The following is a 20773-nucleotide window of genomic DNA, read 5'->3' as shown; positions in this document are numbered from 1 at the left end:
TATAAGGCAAGATGTCTTAAAATGCAGGAATGGACAGAGGAAAAAGCCAGAGTAATACATTCTTTATTACCAGTTTAATGATGTCCAATGCATAGAATGGTAGTCACTTTTTAAGTTAAGATTCTTTATCAGCACCTATATTTTCTAATTGATCTTTCTTTTCTGGTGTATCTTTTTGTCTACATCAATCAGTTAGACTATGCTATATTTGAATCTCACTACAATTCCACTCATATTGAGGGATAACCAAAATTTATTCTACTTTTAATGGTACAAAGCTGATTTATTCTTGCCAAAAACAATGAATACTTTGCTAAAAACTTGACCCAAGGATTTAATTCCCTGATAAAATGATTGATAAAGAAGATAGTTTAAAAACCTAGTCAAAATTAGACAATTTTAGTCAGAACTAAAAGTAATTTTAAAATAATTTTAATAGAAATCTAATACTACTACTGCCCTCTACCTTTTCACAGGGAACACATCTAAATTCGTCTTTTAGATATTATGGCAGAGGGTGGGGTTAATGTACTGATGAAAGATTTCTGTCATTGCTAAAGATGCCATTTCTCAGTTCCATGGATGCTGAAGCAGAAGTGTGGCTGAAAACAGGCACACAGCAGCAGTTCATCTTTTGAGGAATCTCAGTGTAGTGGAGGGGACTGAAATACAAGCCATTGCCACTGGGCCTATTGGGGTTCCGAGATGACTTAGGGGACCTGACATAGATTGCAGGCTGCACCTTTCACTGAAAATTAAATCTCAGTAGCTCTCCTCGGGGAAGGATCAGGGGACTGTTTGCAGCTGCCCCCTGTCAGCAAAGGCTACAAGATTTGGAAATCTCTTAACTAAGCTGACAGGCCACAGAGAGGATGAATCAAAAATCTGATAGATGGATCAGCACACAAAGATGGGAGAGGGTAGAGGGTACACGAGAGCTAGAGAAAACAGGAAAGAAAAATGTTCAGTGGGGGAAGATAGTTAACTCTTTCACTTATGGTAATCTTCTGGCACCTGATGGCTTTGTAGCAAATTGGGAATTGTCATTTACTCACAAGATTTTTTTTCTCTTAATTAATTAGTCGTTAAGACTAGGCATGCTTCAAAACAAAACAAACAAAAGCAAAAATTCATGCTTAACTGTTCCCAGCACTATCCTTCCAGTACCTTTCTTTCTATTCTTTCTACAAAGAAAATATAAACATTAGTAACTTAGATGTAGGGTGAATTTTATGGAGTGAGGAAGGGTTACTATTTTCTTTTGTTCTACACAGTTGACAGTGCTCAATTGTCCATTATTGTTATGCTAAATTCCTCTCACCCCAGTTAGGTTAGAGTTCTGTTTATATTTAGAGAGGGTGAATAGATAGTAATGATGACAATTTGTTTCTCTTTTCTCCCTAATTCTCCATTTCAGATTGATCCCATTATTGGAAATATTTAAAATGTTGTCATTTCTCCAGTTTCCAATCTCTGCCTCTATTAACCAGTTTAGCCTAAAATTGATGATAATGAACTAATAGTGTCAGCTTCCCTTCTCAGTCATAAAGCCTTTGTACTTCCTCCAACTGAATTCTTGATGAAAGAGGAAAAGATAACAGCTCTACTCTGTGACCCCTGGAGGTGACCATTAATTTGACAGTGCAGCTGCTAAGAGAAAACAGGATTGCAGTGTCCTATCCCTCCACCCCTTCCTAGGACCCCAAAGCTGTGTCAAATTTATCATTTATACTTGACTATTTTTAAATGGCTTTCACCTGGACTCTCAGACTCTTCCAAGACACATCTGTCAGGCATGTCCTCAGTATCTTGGAAGTTTGCCGAGTTTGAGTTGCTGTCATGCTTGACCAGACTGACTGGAGCTATTAAAAAAAAAAGAGAGAGAGAGAGAGCAAAAAAAGAGAGAGAGAGTGCAATGAAAAAGTAGTAATAAACAACATTAAACATTTCCTTTCATTTCCACAGATATTTCCAGGGACATACTATGTAAATACAAATAATAAATTGAAATAAAATGTATCCTCTAAGTATGTATTGGCAGACATGTAATTAGTTGAAAAATCTATAGATGAGACTTTATCTTAGAAGAAAAATAAGTTCATGCATCAGCTTAAAAGCTACAAAGTAACAAAGTGATCCCTTCAAAGTAGAAATCGTATTTTTAATGCATAAATCTAAAACAATATAGTCAATTAACGGCAATAGGACACAGAAGGAAGAATATCAGGCTGGTCAATTAGATGAGCTCTGTGCTGGTGCACTGGTTCCTTTTATCTCACAAATCACTGTGGATGAACACATTTTATGCATTTTGGTTCTCTTTCATCAAATTAAAAACTATGGTACCAAACACCAACTAAAAAGCCCTATACAAATAGATTTAAAAATATAGGATAAATATTCTGCAAATGATAATAAGGAGAATTGATATTTTGAATGGTAGGTCTTCACACATCTGTCATGAGATATTTTCTGAGTAGGAATTATGAACAGAAAAGAAGCCAGCCTCCAAAATTTCCTATAAACACATTATAACAACTGGCTCTGTTAGAGAAACACAGACTTAAGTTTCTACGTTTTATTCGCAAATTATACTAGTTGGTATAATTTATCTCCACAAGTAATATATTTCCCTATTATATTTGTTCAAGGAATCATGTGTCAGGAAAAATAGATGTACTCTTCATGAAGACACTCTAAATAACAAAACAAAGCAAGTGTTCAATAATATAAATTATGTCATACTTGTCTGAAGCCAAACAATATGGAATTTTCTCTGTCACAGATTGCTGTGGTGAAAATTACCACTGTCTCTTCAGGCCTCTAAAACATACACAGTATATTATTGATAAGCCAAAAATGCAATAGAGAAAATATATAATTATATAAGTCATTATATATATATTATATATATGAAATAAATATTTATAAGAAATAATGTCTGTTGACCAGGGGAGTGGGCCTGACCACTGTTCCTAAACCTCCATTAGGAGATGAGAGGGCAAATGCAGAGGCTAGAGCTTGTGTTATTTCACACATTCACTAAGTGACACAAAGGAGGGCTGCCTAGAGTCCATATCAGCCTTAGGAGAGCTCACACCTCCCACCTGCTTGTTTTTGCTTATTAGAGCCGCATCCGAGGCATATGGAAGTTCCCAGGCTAGGGGTCAGAGATGAAGCTGCCAGCCTACACCACAGCCACAGCAACGCCAGACCTGAGCTGCATCTGCAACCTACACCACAGCTCACAGCAACACCGGATCCCTGACCCCCTGAGCAAGGCCAGGGATTAAATCTGCATCCTCATGGATACTAGTTGGATTCGTTTCCGCTGCACCACAACAAGAACTCCCATTATGTTTTTTTCCACCTGCCTTGTTTTCATGGACTGTGAATAACATTGGGGACCATAACGTGAAGAGACTATATACACTTTAAAAGAGACTAGTAACATGATTCTGGTCCAGTCTCTCCAATTTCACCCACCTTCTCAGAACACAGCTCTGTTCTGTATAAAGGCCAGCATAGAGTGGATTCACTGTTTCTTTAAAATCTTTTGGTTGGGAACAAAGTATGAGAAAAAATATACACAATTGATTTGAATAAATGAACACAGTTTTTCATTTTGTGCATTTGCGTTTTCTGAAAAAAACATGGAAGTAGGTACCATGTCTGTTTTATGCACCTCTGTATGCCCTGGGCTAAAGAAGGAATTCTTGAAAAATCTGTGTAATAGATGAGTGAATGAACAAATGAATAAAGCAGAGGTATCTCCTAATCCAAGAGGATGCATGCAGTTTCTTGTTTAGAGCCACTTGAGATGAAAGATGCATATTCATAAAATAGTGGTGTGGATTAGTCCATGATTTAGAAGAAGAGACCTAAGTGGTATGTATGGCCTAAGTAGTTACATTGGTGTCACTCCCTTTAATTTTCCTCAATTTAGATCATACTCACAGATTATTTTTGAATCCATTGATATTTGTGAAATATTTAAGTGGAATAATTAAATTCATCAAAGTTTCAGGATACTATTACATTGGTCAAAAATTTTCTGGCCTGCTTTAATGATTTTTTTCCTCTATATATCCTAATTGTTAATTTCTTGAAATACTTAGATTGGTATTTATAGTAGGGAATTAACCATACAACTAAATCTGTTACTAATAGCCCATGAAGTAGTATCAGTGTTTATTTGGGTAAATGCATTACACTTGTCATCCAATGCATTACACTTGTTATTTCATAACTTAAAATTTTCACCTATGGAGTTCCCCTCGTGGCTCAGCAGTTAATGAATCTGACCAGAATCCATGAGGATGCACGTTTGATCTCTGTCCTCACTCAGTGGGTTAAGGATCCAGCGTTGCCGTGAGCTGTGGGTAGGTCACAGACGCGGCTTGAATCCCACATTGCTGTGGCTGTGGTGTCGGCCAGCGGCTACATCTCCTATTCGACCCCTAGCCTGGGAACCACTGGTGTGGCCCTAAACAAACAAACAAACAAAAAAACTTGCACCTATTCATTCATTTAGTCATCTCTCTAAAAGACTTTTCTAGACACAAGGGCCTCAAAGAGATGAAGAAAGCATAGTATTAGAATAAAAAAGTCAATGCCTTCAACCATTTCTAGTGACAATAAACTGGGCCCAGGATGAACTGACATCTCAAATCTCTTAAGAAAACTGGAAAGTTAGATATAGTTTTAGCTGCATGATCTTTATTAAATTTACACTATAAGCTATGCACATATTTTTGTCTCTACCTCTGATTTTTGGAGGGTGAATTTTGTGTTGAAGTAGGAGAAGAAAAAGGATTATTCTTTAGATATTTTGCTTAATTTCACTTTAGGTTCCAAATTTGAGATGGTACAAGATTTGTCTTTTTTATTTTTTTTACTGGGTAGTTTATAGAGTATCCAGTTAAATTCACTGTAGAAGAAATACCTACATTTTGTCAGTTGGGAACAATAGACACTGAAGTGTTTAATTACTGCCATTCCAAATTTTTTTTGATAGACTAATCTTTGCAATTGTTCTTTTGGGTGTTTTTTGTGATATTTCATCATTAAACTCTGACATGATGTGTCTCTAAGGCTTCTCTAATGAATCATTTCAAAAAGTGATGAAATCAACAAGTACTGATCTAGTGATGATTATAGGTAGAGCTCTGTGTTAGACCATGTGAAGGATGAAAAAAAGGGGGGGGCACTTTTAATGTGCCTGCATGTAACATGTGATCTAGTTGAGGTAAAATAAAAACTAACTAGTAGGAGCACTAAAGACAATATTCCAAGAGTGACATGGTTTTTAGGAATGCAGAGGTAATTTCCCTGCAATAAGTTCTGTTGGGAAGTGAAATCTGAATTAGATCTCCTTGAGAAGGAATATGAGTGCCCCAAAGGGGGCTCATTCAAGGCAAAAGAAAAATGGGAGACCCCAGGCCAGGCCAAAGAAATGTATTATCTTCACATCACAAATATATTCAACAGAATGTAACTGCCTTCTTCTGTATGTATTTTTAACGAATTCGCCTTACTTGTTTTTTTGAACTTTTCCTGAATTGCTGTTGTGGCTTATTCTTCTCACCTGGAGAAGTTAGCTATAGACAGGTTTTTCCTTGCCCTAGATAGTCAATAATTTGATCTTTACTGATGGTGGGCCCATTTATCACAGTAAGTTCTCCTTTCACTATACATATTGACTTTTATTTATCAATACTAAAGTCCATTTGTAGCTCATCACTAAAGTTCTTGGATATTTTCAGTAGTTTTTGAAGATGCATTTCAGAGCTTGGCAGAGAGGTACTTTTGACATCAATGTAGTGCAAATGGTTATTAGGCTCATCCTTAACTTAAAATCAACTGTTTGTTTTCTCTGTAATGCATTCTGAAACAGTCTGCGTTTGGGGGTTGGGGTGAGGGGCAAGAAAGAAACTCTCCTTGACAGTTCTACCACTGAAAAATGTAAGGCTGTTCCATTTACTCATCACACACCTCAAAATATTGACAAGTGCAAGGCCAGGATTCTAAATATCTTTGTAATATCTTTGGAAGCTAGATAGAGGGAGAAGTCCATGTACTTTGGGTGTGTTTGACTATAGTGTGCTTTATTATCAGTGTTAAATTCCTACAGAAATAAACTGCTCAATTATAAACAATCTAAAATTAATAGTTTTTAAAAACACTTAAGAACATATAATGAAGAAACACAGAAAAATGGTATAACAAAGACTCTATAGAAGAATTTACTGAAAAAAAAATGTGGTGACAGGGTCAGCAGTGGTTATGTTCCTCTACCTCTCTTTATTATCTATTTTGGTTTCAGTTAACATCTAAAAACTCCCCTCCTGCCTTTTCTCATCATTTGCAAAAATGCAAATCCCCCCCGCCAGGGCCATACCTTGGCATATGGAGGTTCCCAGGCTAGGGGTCCAATCAGAGCTACGGCTGCCAGCCTACACCACAGCCACAGCAATGCAAGATCTGAGCTGTGTCTGCAACCTACACCACAGCTCATGGCAATGCTGGATTCTTAACCCCCTGAGTGAGGCCAGGGATCGAACCTGCATCATCATGGATCCTAGTTAGGTTTGTAACTGCCAAGCCATGATGGAAACTCCCCAGAAAAGCAAATTTTTATTAACTTTTGAAGGTGAGGAAGCCCAGGCAACAAACAACTTTGAGAAACATCCTCCCCACCCCCAGTGAGAGAATGACCACTCGGAAAAAAATCTCCATCTGTCTCCACAAACAGCAGCTGGTTCTTCAAAGTCAGGCCAGTACTGCACTATATGGAAAGTCTGTGTTAAAAATCCATATCATTCACAGTGTGAATAAAATTTGCAGTTCAAATAATGTTTTCAATATGATGACTTATAAATGATTAAAAAATAGATTCCATTCAGCATATGTATGGAGTTTTGGGAAGCACTGGAGATATTGATAAGAAAATCATTAATAAAAAGATAAAACAGTTGGAAATGTTGGTCAGCACTAGAATAAACCACTATGATAGCTGATAAAACTCAGACAAGGAGTTCCTGCTACGGCTCAACAGGATCTGCACCGTCTTGGGAGCCCTGACACAGGTTTGATCCCCAGCGTGGCACAGTGGGTTAAGGATCTGGCATTGCCACAGCTGTGGCTTAGGTTTCAACTGTGGCTCAGATCTGATCCCTGGCCCAGGAACTCCAAATGCTGTGGGGCGGCCAAAAAAGGGAAAAAGAAAAAGAATCTAACAACAAAAAAAAAACACAGACAAAAGTCTATTCACATATTATTCAAAGGCATAAAAATAATGTGCAAGTTACAGAGATCGGGAAAGACTAAAATGGAATTTGTGGAATGAGCAGTGGAAAAGAAGTCAAATATCTGAGTTTAAATCTACTAGCTCAACATCATAGCCAAGAGTTGATCACTTCCCTGGCATAATTTAGATCTCTTCTTAATCATAAGGCATCACTATGATCAACCAAAAAAACCTTCTAAATGTTAGAAGAAAAACTACATTAAGTTCAAGTAGATTTAAAGAACTAATGCAGTCCTCACTGATCACAAAAGACAACAATATATTTTGGAACTAGAAGGAGCTATAATCAGTGAAAAGACTTAAGTAATAACACCAAATGTGTATGTAAACAAAGAGGATGGCATTTGAACAGACCACAAATTCAGTTTACAAAGTTGTTCTCTCTGGACAGATGTCTTATCAGAAAAACATATCTAGCTAAAGAGCTATGTACATATTACCCCTACTTAGAGAGTATCTACTGAGATAATCAAGTGATTGGTCCTCTTGATTAAATTTGAATAGCAATAGCTACATCCTGCATCAGACTTCAGGCTCACTTTGTGTTCAGTGTGGATTGGAAAACTGGAAAAAAAAAAATATGGGAATGCCTAGCATTAAATATCTAATGCTTCTTTATAACTAAGAGATAACTTTTTTATGGACAACTTCAACAAAATGGCTTAAGATTAAACTTATGTGTTTTTACTAGCTTTCTGCTATTATAATCTGACATGGAATATTATTTTCTGGGTGACATTTTCTAGTGTGAATTGTTTTAAGCATGACATATTTTTCATTTGGCAAAGAAATAATTTTCCAAATGCTGTGAAGAGTATTATTTTATCCTTACTAGATATGTAGAGTTGAAGTTATCATTTTATTTAAATATTTTGGGATATATAATATACATACACATAGAGTAAATACTCTAAGGGGAAAATTGTCTAACAACTTCTACAGTGAGACGAAGAACTAGATGCCTGATGTGGGAGAAGATAAATGTGAATGAGAAAGAGGTATGAATTGGTTACTGCATCTTTTAAAATAATGTTTCATTCCTCTAAGATACAAAATATTTTCTGATATCTAAGATGTTCGAGGGATGGCTACTTTGGTAAGGCTGGTGAACAGCAAGTATACCTCTAGCCTAATGCAAGTCAGAAAGCAGGTACTCAGACTGTTTATGAAATGACTGAGTGAAACGGCTAACAAGAATTTCTAAGAATTAAAAAACCAACAATTAATTTCACTTGTAGTTTCAGGGAGAAATCTTAAGTTCAGGCATGGGGTTCACAGCTTAAACATACACAAATGCCTACACAATTTATTATTAAGGCCAGTAGGCAGACTACATAATGAAGAAGATCCCATCTGCTTTATTTTTGGGAAAATAAAATTCCTCAATTTTTATTATCCAAACATATGTATTAATTGAAACAAAGATGAATACCAATAACATCATTATAGAGATGAACTTCTTCATTCCCCAGGGGTGGGGCTGAGGGTATGTAAAGTACTGGAAAAAAAGCACAAGACCCAGAATATCTGTTTTTTAATTCTACTTCTGTTCTAAACAGTGTGGCCTTGAGCATGTCATTTCACTTTCCTGGACTCAGGTACTTTGATTAATGAAAAAGAGAGTTGGACTAGACAACTTCCTTGACGTCTTCTGGCTCTAAACTCAAATATTCTGCCAGTTAAGAATCCAAGACCAACCAACCACTGAATATATCACTGAATAGGACACCAAGAGGATAAGTGGCTACTACAATAATCTTGGAAATAATGAGGACTTTTGAGACCCTTTCTGAATTAAGATGGATATTTTCCTACAATTAGTAATGTCCATCTGACTGAGGGTCATAGGAAATTGGGGCTGCTTCAGGGAGATACTTGGGTAGCTGCAATGCTAGGAGGAGGCAGCCCTATCAAAGGATAAAAGAGAGGACTGAGGCTGCAGGATGCCTACTCCTGAGAGCCTTCAAGGTGACTCCCTGACAGAAACATCCATCAGATATTTACCACTGGTGTAAAAAAAAAAGCCTTTAAAATCAAACTTAAAAAAAATTAGCTATACTTATCTTTCTTAAAGTCATATTTATGCTATTAATTTCTTTAAACAATCCTGTTTATCAATCAATTTGGCCAATATGAAGTTTAGTAGAAGATGAATCATCCTAAACTAAATTAATTGGGTTCATGTAATAATTGCAAGAAACACAACTGCAGTGGACAAGCCCTGGCCTGGAACTGAGATCTGGGTTAGGTTGGGCTAAATTAGCACTAGACTCCTCTGAAGACTGGCCCCTTCTTGGCTTAAAGCTGCAGGCATGAAGAGGTTCTCAATGATAATGAATGAATGGACAGGGTTTTGGATAGGTGTAATGCTCCTATGGAACAGTATTTTCCTCAAGTCAAATCTCTTTGGGGAGAATTAGTAGAATCCCAACTCTTTCCATTCCTTTTATATGTAAAACTGAGGCCCATGATGGGGAGAGTATGATAAAGGAAATATGTAAATTGGGAAGTAGAAAAAGGAATAACAAAGAAAATGCAATTCTCTTTCCTCTTTCTGCTGCATTTCCTCACCCCACAAAAAGGCAATTCTCAAAGTTACTCTGAGAGGTTTGCCTGGATTTCTTTATTTTATTTTATTTTTTATTTTTTTAATTTAATTTTATTTCTTTCTACTATAGAGCATTGTGGATTTCTTTAGGTGCTCCTTTAGAGTACTATTTTCTTGGCAAGCAATGTCCCAAGGAGAGGTGGTGAATAGATGAGCAAGCACTTTTTTTTAAACATCAAATTAAAATAGTTTCTATAACTTTGGTCCCTGGTCATTAGTAAATTCAGAATGGAAATGATCCAGGGAAACATTACTTATTATTATTATTTTTGTATTTATCTATAATTTGGTAAAGAAAATAATTTCTAGATACAAGAAATAAACTAATCAGATCAGCTCGCTCAATCCCAGCATTTTTTTTTTTTTTTTTTTTTTTTTGGTCTTTTTGCCTTTTCTAGGGCTGCGCACATGGCATATGGAAGTTCCCAGATCAGAGCTGTAGCTGCCAGACTACGAGCTATAGCAACGCTGGATCTGAGCTGCGTCTGCAACCTACAACACAGCTCACAGCAACGCCTGATACCTAACTCACTGAGGGAGGCCAGGGATGGAACCCGCAACCTCAAGATTCCTTGTCGGATTTGTTAACCACTGAGCCATGATGGGAGCTCAAATCCCAGCTTTTTGTGTTGAACCATAGAGACAGTTATTCAAGATAATAGGACTCAGGAGCTTCTTATCCAAAGGACTCCTACATCACTGAAAGGAAGTATAGATGATGAATGAGTTCTAAGAATGTATATAAACTAACTCTCACACTCTTCATGCAGTATGGATTCTGCAAAAGTCATTTGACTTTTTTCATAAGGACCAAATCCTATGATTAACACAGAAATGCATTAATTTTACTGTTCAGAAGCTCAAGAATTTGAAAGCAGGAGTATATTCCAAAGAAGAAAACAAATAGAGTCCCATGTATTGATCGATCAAAGAACAGTAAGTAAAGGGAGAATTCTAAGAGGAATTTGTAGTGAACGTCTCAGGTTGCATTAAAAAATTTAGAAGAAAAGTCAGGAAAACAAAAGAGACTGTTCAATCTAAAGAGCATCAAGTTAGTATTTGAGACTAGAGATAAATATGATTTATATATGAACTTAAGGATTCACAGCATAGGGCAATTTAAACCAGAGCAAAGTCTGCAGTTATCCATAAGGAAGAATACTAAAATATTTTCCTCTAGAATCAGTGGGAGAAGAAACTGTCAAATAGCACTACCATTGGAATTTGTAAGAGCAGCAACCTTTCCATAGGCCAAACCTAAAACGACACCATCATCATGGGGAGAATGGTTGGCAGGCAGACTCAAATTCCCAGCTGATAGCTGTCTCTATCTCAGGGGAAAACAATTGTCTCAGATGGTTAATCAAGTGTCAGAGCTCTTTTATCTCCTAGATAGGAAATGGAAAATAAGGAAATCAAATTATCTAGACTACCCTTTCATTTTCTGATTCTTTGTCAACATTAAGAAGGAAGCAAGGAAGAAAAGGCCCAAGTCACCAGATTTTGTATCATTAGGCTTGGCTGCTCTGAATGTGATTTATTTTTATTTGAATGACATGAAAATGGGATGTCAGTGTATGTACTTGAGAACTTATTGAAATTGAATGGAAGTCATGGTTGGATGATAACAGTGTGCTTTACCACAGTATTATAATGTAATCAGTAGCTAGCATCACCCATTCACACATGCACTAACACCAGACATAGAAAGCATAGGTGGTCTGTTGGCACTGATTGCTTATTAGGGTCATGCATGTAAAATGTAGCCATTTACTTAAAAATATTAATTTTGTTGTGGGACAAAGAATGGAAAGTTGCCTTCTCAATTCCTCAGGCTGTTATCACTGTGTAACACTCAGTATTTTGGGCAACCTCTAAGAGATGGTTGCCCAAAATACAGAAATAACCTTGAAAAGTAGTAGAGTCTTATTTTTATACACAGCCAGAGCTATCCGTAAATAAAGGGTAAAAGAAATACACCTAAAGATAGAAGAGTTTTAAAGAGCAAAATGCAAGTGGGTAAAGGGGAACCAGCAAATATAATCTAATGAGACTTTCAGAAAACTAGGTTTGATACAGAAGGCATGTTATCATAACTAGAGAATTAAGAAATAGGAATCAAAAAGTGAGAGACAGATATTTTTAGGTAAGACAGTATAAAACATGTCCTAGATTAGTATAAAATATTTCTCAATAAATTTTTACAAATTATTCAAGGTGGCCTTGTTAGCACAGTAGGTAGTGCATCAGTCTTATAAATTCTTACAAATTATTTGAAAGAATATGTGGTAAAGTCTCCAGCAATATAGACCAAACTAAATTCTGACTTGTGAAATGTTAGACTGATTAGATTAACCATGGAAAAAAATTGTAAGTCTGAATCAGTGAGAATACATGCTGTGTACAGATTTCAGTATAGTAAATTCTGGGAAATATTTAAAGAAAACATACCCCGAAGCATTATGTTTACAAGAACATTACTAAGCTATCATTTGCTATGACTAAGGACATTAGCCCAATATAAAAATGTAAGCAAGTGGTTATAACAGAAGCCTGACACTTTAGGAAGGGAGTGATCAACACAATAAACCAACCACAAGAAGACCAAATAAACCCAGGAGGCTTCAGCACCTGGAACCCTGCATGTGTTTCCAGTCACTCTAGCCAATACAGGACACGGTGGAATTTAAGGGGCTAACCAAAGGTCTGGGAGCAAGTAGGTGGGAGAGAGTTTAATATAACAGAATATCTTAAGAAGAAATTAGGAAGACCAAGACTCCAGTATGGAAGTAAATCTGAAGAAGAATGTGATTAATAATTGTAAAATTGCCAAGAAGTTATATATATCTACGGCTACCATTTTCTCTAGTTTTTCCAGGCCTTCGAGATGGCTATACTCTCACCCTCCTCTCCATTACCAGAGTCATACCTCTATTTTATAGCATGATAAGAAGTATGTCTCCCTCCAGTAATTCCTTAAACTGAGACAAGTCATATCCCTAAAACCAAGGTGTGATCATGTAGCTTGTGTAGAAAAATGTGTGATCACCTCTATTCAGCCAGCAGTGGGAGATTCCAGAGTCATGGATTTCAAGGCCATTCATGATACAGTCTCAGCTCTCTTTTCTTTCTTTTTTTTTTTTTTTTTTTCTTTTCTTCTTTTTGCCATTTCTTGGGCCCCTGCCGCAGCATATGGAGGTTCCCAGGCTAGGGGTCTAATCTGAGCTGTAGCCACCAGCCTATGCCACAGCCAAAGCAATGCAAGATCCGAGCCGCATTTGCAACCTACACCACAGCTCATGTCAACACCGGATCCTTAATCCACTGAGCAAGGCCAGGGATCGAACCTGAAACCTCATCGTTCCTAGTCGGATTCATTAACCGCTGAGCCACAATGGGAACTCCTCAGCTCACTTTTAGAAGCTTCTCACTGGATGCTTCCCTACTCCTATACCTCCTTGTCTTAGACTTTGATATTGCACACAGCAGCTGAACAAGACCACTCATTGTCTCCTGAACATGGTGTTTCTTTCCTACATTGGTGCCTTTGTGAAGATCCTCATCTTGAGATATCCTCTCTCACCCCAATCCCTTGTTCCCTGCTTGCCTGAAACTCCCCCTTATTAAAAATTCAGCTCAAATGCCATCTATCTCATTTGGCCTTCAACAATCCATAACATTGATTCCCCTCCCCCCTTCTCTGTTTCTTAGCATTTTATTTGGCCTGTGTTATTATTACTTTCTTTGGTTCTGTTGTCTGACTGCCTCACTGGACTACATTAATAGGGAAGCAAGATATTTTAGACACACCTTGAAATGTTGAGTCTAATGTTATATGGACAACTTTGCTTCTCCACAATGGAACCTCTTGTACTGCAATTAGAAGACTGGACTAAAAGAATCTTAGGGCTGAACTGGTGTTTCTGTTTCTGTCCAGTTGTCTCAGGAAATTCACAGACAGTATGCTTGTTCCACAAACATGGTGAGTCTAATGATCATGAGACAGCTTACTTATGAACAGTGATGGCTAGGGAAGTCCACTTTCTCAGCACTGATGAGGTTATATAGATATTGGTGGACTACACTGAGCAAGATCTCTAGGCCATAGCTTCTTTTTCACAACACTAATTTCCATTCCTTTCAAAGATCTCATAAAATAAGAGTCATACATTGCAAAATACTATACCTACCCCTGACAACAGAAGGGAAAATGCACTGATCTCAACTTTCTTTTCCTTACCCTCATAAATCATAAAGTTAAATTTACCCTAGGGATTTCAGTTCTCTGAACTCAATGTACAGGCATAAAACAAATTTTGTTCTCACAGGACATCCCATTTTTGTTTCATTAGTTCAAGGAAAGGGTCACTCAATTTTTAAAGCATTTGGTTTGATCTTTGCTATGATTCATGCTATCTAACATCCAGAGACACATTCTATATACTGAAATGTTTCTTATATATAAAATGTGTCTCCATGGACCCCATAATAGTGGTACCTTCACATAATGTACACAAAAGCCACTTTCAGACACATGAGTTTAGAAAAGGTGACGAGAAGTAGAAAATGAACTTATCTTTTGAATATTTAAATAATTATTGTTTTGCCCAAGTTCTTTTTCCAAGATTGATTTTTTAAAAATTCTTATGAAAGACAAAATGCTTCCATGGAGGTGGGGGTAGAAATACTCTTAAAAATTTTTCCCCAAATATGAGGTCTAAATTTATTCTCATTATATTTTATACATTTGTATTCCATGTTTAATCATCTTACTGATATTTCATTCTACAGAGAGGGAGGTGATAAAAATTTTTATTAATGTAATAAAGGGAAAAAGAAATAAAGATGATTTTTCATAATTTAACTAGATAAAATGAATTCTTGTGATCTTAATGTAAGAACAGACTATGATCTCTAAAGGAATACTGAATTATGGAAACCTGATTTTTACATAATAGAACCATTTACACTTAACATTTAATTATATTAAATAATAATTCTTATGGCTCTATTGGTTCATATGCTTTTTCATCCCTACATTCTTCCCATGTAACATTTAAGTTATTTTAAAAGGTTTTCTTATTCTACTATTCTTAAGGGGCTCCCCCCTCTTCTAATGGCCAAAATTTGATTTCCCATGCCACGGTTATCAGGCTTTGTATAGAATCTTTCTTTCTTCATGAATTAAAGATCATACAGATTTATTCCTCAAAAAACAGAGAAGGCAGATTTTTATTAAACTCATTTTGCCAAATCCTGGTTATTACTTTGTTTTAAATCCCTAAATATTTTAGGAGGCTCAGACCAAGCATAGCACAGTTGGAGTTTGAAAAATGGCAGCTCAAGCAAGGAGTGAGTAGTTCTTTTCCAGGGCATTTTTCCTATATTTCCTATAGGAAAGAAGTTGTCCAACTTAGAGACGTTCGGTACAGCCACAATAGTGAGGTAAACAAAAATACTTTAGAAGTCTTTTTCATTGATAAATCTAAAACCCAGTTCAAATTGGCCTTCCTCCAACATTAAACATCCTCCAATCCTGTGGAACAGAGTCTCAGAGATTCCAACCCACATATGGCAGAAGACCCTGGCCTGCAGTCAGCCAGCTAGTTATCCATGGAAGTGGCTCAAGGCTGACACTCAGATTGACTGGTTCACACTAATTTACTTCACACAGATTCCATTTATCTCCTAGAAGATCCCCTGGCAGCAGCTTATAATGGCATATCCTAGGATGCCTACCTACATGCGTTTTTTTAAAGCAGCAGCGCTTGATGAATCTGAGTCCAGAAAACAGTTCACAGATTGAGGAGTGGGTGCAATCAGAAAACATCAAGAGGCACAGCTGGGACTTGATAGTTTGCTTGACTGATCTGAGCAGCTGAGCATTAACTATGTCTGCTTTTCTGCTGGCTGCTCACTGCCACTGGGACAAATCAGAGAGCCACTCCCTCTTTCCTTTACAACTCACCCTCCAAAGGAAAAGAGAAAAGAAAGTGCATCACCACCCAAGTAGCTTGTGTAGCTGTAGGGAAAGCTAATTTGACCATTTAACCCTTACTCTTTAAATTCTATGATATTGCTGATCTACATAAAACCACAGCTGGTAGTTCTAAGGTTAAGATGCCGGGTATTTAGACTAGGCAAGATGTAGCTAGGAAAAAAAAAGTAAAAGAGAACCCCTGGCTGAGATGTTTTGATTATGGGGCTAGTTGGTTACCATCTTGATATTTTCTCTCCCATATCTCCAGTAGAGCTTGGGGAAAGACACAAAAGGGCTCCATATTTGTAAAATGAGTAAATAACTGGATAGATGTTTGAACAAAGAAGTCACTATTCTCTGTTATATTTATTTACGTGTGTATATATATATATAATTTTTTTTTTTTTATGAGCAAAATGTAGACTGGCTAATGGTGTGGGCTATGACCTCGGAATTCAGACTCTGCCATTTTTCTTTTCTCTCTCTCTTTTTTAAATGGCTGTACCCCCAGCATATGGAAGTTTATGGGCCAGGGACTGAATCCCAGCCACAGCTGTGACCTATGCCACAGCTGAGGCAACGTGGAATCCTTTAAACCATCCCACTAGGCCAGGGATCAAACCCATGCCCTCTGCAGTGACCCTGAGCCACTTCAGTCGGATTCTTAACCCACTGCACCACAGTGGGAACTCCCACTTTCTTGTAATGAATCAAAACAGAGGGGGTTTTTAAAGTGTGTGTATGTATGTGTATATATATATGTGTGTGTGTGTGTGTGTGCGTATATATATATATAGTCAACATTTTTAATATGATTCAAAATATCAGCTGCATTTTTTCATTTACATCAATTACATACTGTGAATCCTAATGGTAACAAGGTCAGTTACCATCCAAAAGGTAGAGGGAATTGAGAAGATCTTTTAATGGCAGAAAAGCTAACAGCATTAAACCATAACAATTCAGTGGCAAATCTACCAAAGCAGTGACAAAGCATATTTAACTTATAAGGTTAAACACTGGACTACAATAGTTGGTTGATGGAAAAAAGTAGGATTGAGTCTTTTACATGAGCTTTGACATGATTGTGTTGTCTGCCTGCTGCCTTAAGCTTTGAAAAACAGCTGGGATCATCTTCTTATAAGCTCCAACTCAAAGATGTTTAAGCAGTCCCCAATCCAATTAAACAGAGGTAAATAGAGGGAAGAATTTTACGGAGCACCATCATCACATTTTTTGTTAATGAAAAAAACAGCACAATTATGGGTTACACAGCTCCTTAATCTCACATTAAATCTAATAGATTGCTGACTTATACAGAGCATGGCAGTCCTAGCTTTCTATATTGCTGTGCTTAATTTTAGGTAATTATCCTTTATTATGTGACTTGTAATCCTTAAAGCCTATGATTGTGTCTGGATATTTGGCAAGGATTGTACTTGGCAAAACAGGGATTCTAAGAGTGATGATTTAATTGAAAGATATAGTATGATTAGATGTTGAAAGAATTACATATATTGCTTTTATTTTGTAATTGGCTAGTTTCCTATAAGTGTTTCCTTCAACATTATTTAAGATTCCTATTTAGTTTTAGGACCCTGTTTAAAAAAAGCTTTTACAACAAAAAGACAGGTAGCTTATTATTATAGGAATATATCCATTTGTGATTGAAATAGCCAATTCGAATAAAATCCTGGCTTATCCACAAAATGGTTACCTGTAGTTAAATTACTTAATCATTCCATGTCTGAGTTTTTTCATCTTCAAAATAGCAATAAAAGTAATAATGATTAATAGTAATAATTCTACCAAATGCATGGAATTGGTGTTAAAATTAAATGCGTTAAAATATGTAAAGTGGGAAGTTCCCGTCATGGCACAGTGGAAACGAATCCGACTAGGAATTCGCTGCAGGTTCAATCCCTGGCCTCTCTCAGTGGGTTAACGATCCGGCGTTGCCTTGAGCTGTGGTGTAGGTTGCAGACGCGGCTCGGATCCCGTGTTGCTGTGGCTCTGGCGTAGGCCGGTGGCTACAGGTCTGATTCAACCCCTAGCCTGGGAACCTCCATATGCCGCAGGAGCGGCCCAAGAAATAGCAGCAACAACAACAACAACAAAAGACAAAAAAGACAAAAAAAAAAAAAAATAGTTTGGAGTTCCTGTCATGGCTCAGTTGTTAACGAACCTGACTAGCATCCATGAGGACATGGGGTCAATCCATGGCCTCGCTCAGTGGGTTAAGGATCTGGCGTTGCTGCGAGCTGTGGTGTAGGTTATAGACTTGGCTTAGATCCTGCGTTGATGTGGCTCTGGCGTTGGCTGGTGGCTACAATTCTGATTCAACTCCTAGGCTGGGAACCTTCTTATGCCGTTGGTGCAGCCCTAAAAGACAAAAAGACCAAAAAAAAAAAATAAATAAAGTTTAAGGGGACATGTAGGTTTGTATACATTTGATGATATATGTAACCAAATAAAATCCCCTACAAAGTTGTCTCTATTTCTCCTTTTTCCTATTAAAAGTACCGAGTAAGGAAAGAAAGAAAACTGGTTTCTGATAACTCAGGGAAACCATTCATAGATCTTTCAGCATTACTTGTGCATAATCCTTGACTGCCAGTCTTTTTACTGGTTCCCATTCACATATTATATTTTAAGAATGTGATAGTATTGAAATTAAAAGTCTAATCTAGCTCAGTCTCATGTAAGGCAAAAACATTACTGGAGGATTGTCATTTGATGGAGTACAAAACTAAAACACAGAAATAGTGGCTTACTTGCTGCTGACTTTCCGCCCCTCTCTCCCATTTCTGGGGTAGAGAACACCATCAAATACCATGTCATGTAATAACAATAAAATAACTCTTCCCCTCAAAAATTAGGTTAAACTATGGAAAAACATGCTTCTATCCATCTTAATCATAAAATTGAAAAAAGTGTATATTTATTTCAGTTCATAATTAGGTTTCATAAACATAAATCTAAGGGGTTTTTTTTGTTGTTTTTTTGTTTTTGCTATTTCTTGGGCCACTTCCGCGGCATATGGAGATTCCCAGGCTAGGGGTCGAATCGGAGCCGTAGCCACCAGCCTACACCAGAGCCACAGCAACGCAGGATCCGAGCCGCGTCTGCAACCTACACCACAGCTCACGGCAATACCGGATAGTTAACCCACTGAGCAAGGGCAGGGACTGAACCCGCAACCTCATGGTTCCTAGTCGGATTTGTTAACCACTGGGCCATGTCGGGAACTCCTAAGTTTTTGTTTTTAAAGGCAAAATGAGGTAAGTTAAGATTATTTTATATTCAATTCTAGCCATAGCTAAACACAGATCTAGTTTAATACAGATATTCTTATTGCTGCTTTCACTGCCTCTGTGCACACAGTAGATCACAACGTCAGACAGATCACTGCATGGTTGATTCTTCTGAAAAAGCAGTTGAAATAACTGGATCAGAGACCTAGTGATTGGCAGGATCTCAGCAAGTACTTTTAGGTACTGAGTAGCACTTTGCTTTTGGTCTTTCGTAACATGTACTGCATGAAATCTCATTAATATGAACTTAGTGACATTAGCAATATTATAAATTTGAACAAAGTTCAAAATAGAAATAGAATTGGAAGTGGGTCAAATTACTCACAAGGCAAAGAAAATCAGATCATGTTAAGATTTTGATGACAATACTTCATCCCAGAAACTGTAGAAGTAACATGCTTTAAATATGCAGGGAGTGGAGTTCCCGTCGTGGCTCAGTGGTTAATGAATCTGACTAGGAAGCATGAGGTTGCGGGTTCAATCCCTGGCCTTGCTCAGTGGGTTAAGGATCTGGTGTTGCCGTGAGCTGTGGTGTAGGTTGCAGACGTGGCTCTGATCCTGCTTTGCTGTGGCTCTGGCGTAGGCTAGCGGCTACAGCTCCGATTCGACCCCTAGCCTGGGAACCTCCATATGCCACACCAGCGGCCCTAGAAAAGGCAAAAAGACAAAAAAAAAAAAAAAAAAAAAAAAAAAAATGCAGGGAGAGAAAAATTTGAGCTAAGATTTTTCTATTCAGAAAAACTGATCTTTTAACTATAAAGGCTGCAAGATGATATAAGCATGCAATAGCTTAATGAATATTATTCTCTAGTATATCCTTAACTAAGGGATATACTAGAGAAAGCTTTAGATAACAAGTATAATTGAAGAGACATCTGCATTAGAATAGGAGGTAAGCACTAAATATACATTTACATGTTAAGACTGAGACTAAGTCATAAGAAATATGACTAAATGATCTGGCAATGCAGGAATAGAACACGAAAAGTAGAGAGGGGTTTGGAAGGATATGGAGAGTGCCCCGAAAGCAAGATAAGCTCACTGATTACATTATGAGTATTACTTGGGATCAAAGAATATTATTTCAAATTAGATGCTAGGAGAGAGCGAGCCGAAATGTTACTAGCAAAGTTATTTCAATATTGCTTATAGTTGAGGACCTATTGGTAATGGCAAAAAAAAAAATTATTATATAAAGGTATTAGAATACAGGTAAGCAAGGAACAAAAAAATAAACATTCCCAAATAGTCTCCCACTCTTCCCCACTAGAAAAAAAGGTAGAGAGAGAAAAGGAAAGAGATTTTAAAGAAAATCAAATAAAACAGACCACATAGTGAAAGAATATATACAATTTCATAATTTGTGTATAAGCACAAATTTACCAGCATTATCAATACATATTAATGGGATTAAGTTATTAGAAGAAAAGATGTCAAACTGGCTAACACAGTCAAATCTAACACTATGTTGTATGAGAGACACTAAGAGCAAAGAATAAGAAAGATTCAAATAAAAGGATGGACAGGATATAAATATGTATAAAGAAATAGTAGTTACAATA

General features: G+C 37.0%; 2 protein-coding genes across 6 annotated transcripts in view; one reads left to right on the top strand and one right to left on the bottom strand.

The window, feature by feature from the left end:
* LOC110261071 (uncharacterized) overlaps positions 1–20773 on the top strand; it is an 856894-nt gene that overhangs the window by 537693 nt on the left and 298428 nt on the right. The window lies entirely within an intron of this gene.
* The window catches only part of WDR72 (WD repeat domain 72), a 215829-nt gene that overhangs the window by 6263 nt on the left and 188793 nt on the right, over positions 1–20773 (bottom strand). For all 5 annotated transcript variants that reach the window (XM_013992975.3, XM_084969784.1, XM_021095093.2 and 2 more), the window contains one exon: positions 1758–1862. In XM_013992975.3, the coding sequence (XP_013848429.3) occupies positions 1758–1862 (105 nt within the window). The remainder of the gene's footprint in view (positions 1–1757; positions 1863–20773) is intronic.

Source organism: Sus scrofa, chromosome 1 (genome assembly GCF_054392235.1).
Source record: "Sus scrofa isolate SSC_HxYL_T2T_F1_AM1 chromosome 1, Sscrofa_HxYL_maternal_Yorkshire_Landrace_v2.0, whole genome shotgun sequence".
Lineage (NCBI taxonomy): Eukaryota > Metazoa > Chordata > Mammalia > Artiodactyla > Suidae > Sus > Sus scrofa.
Note: the sequence above shows the minus strand (reverse complement) of the source record. Positions and strands in the feature narration are given on the sequence as shown.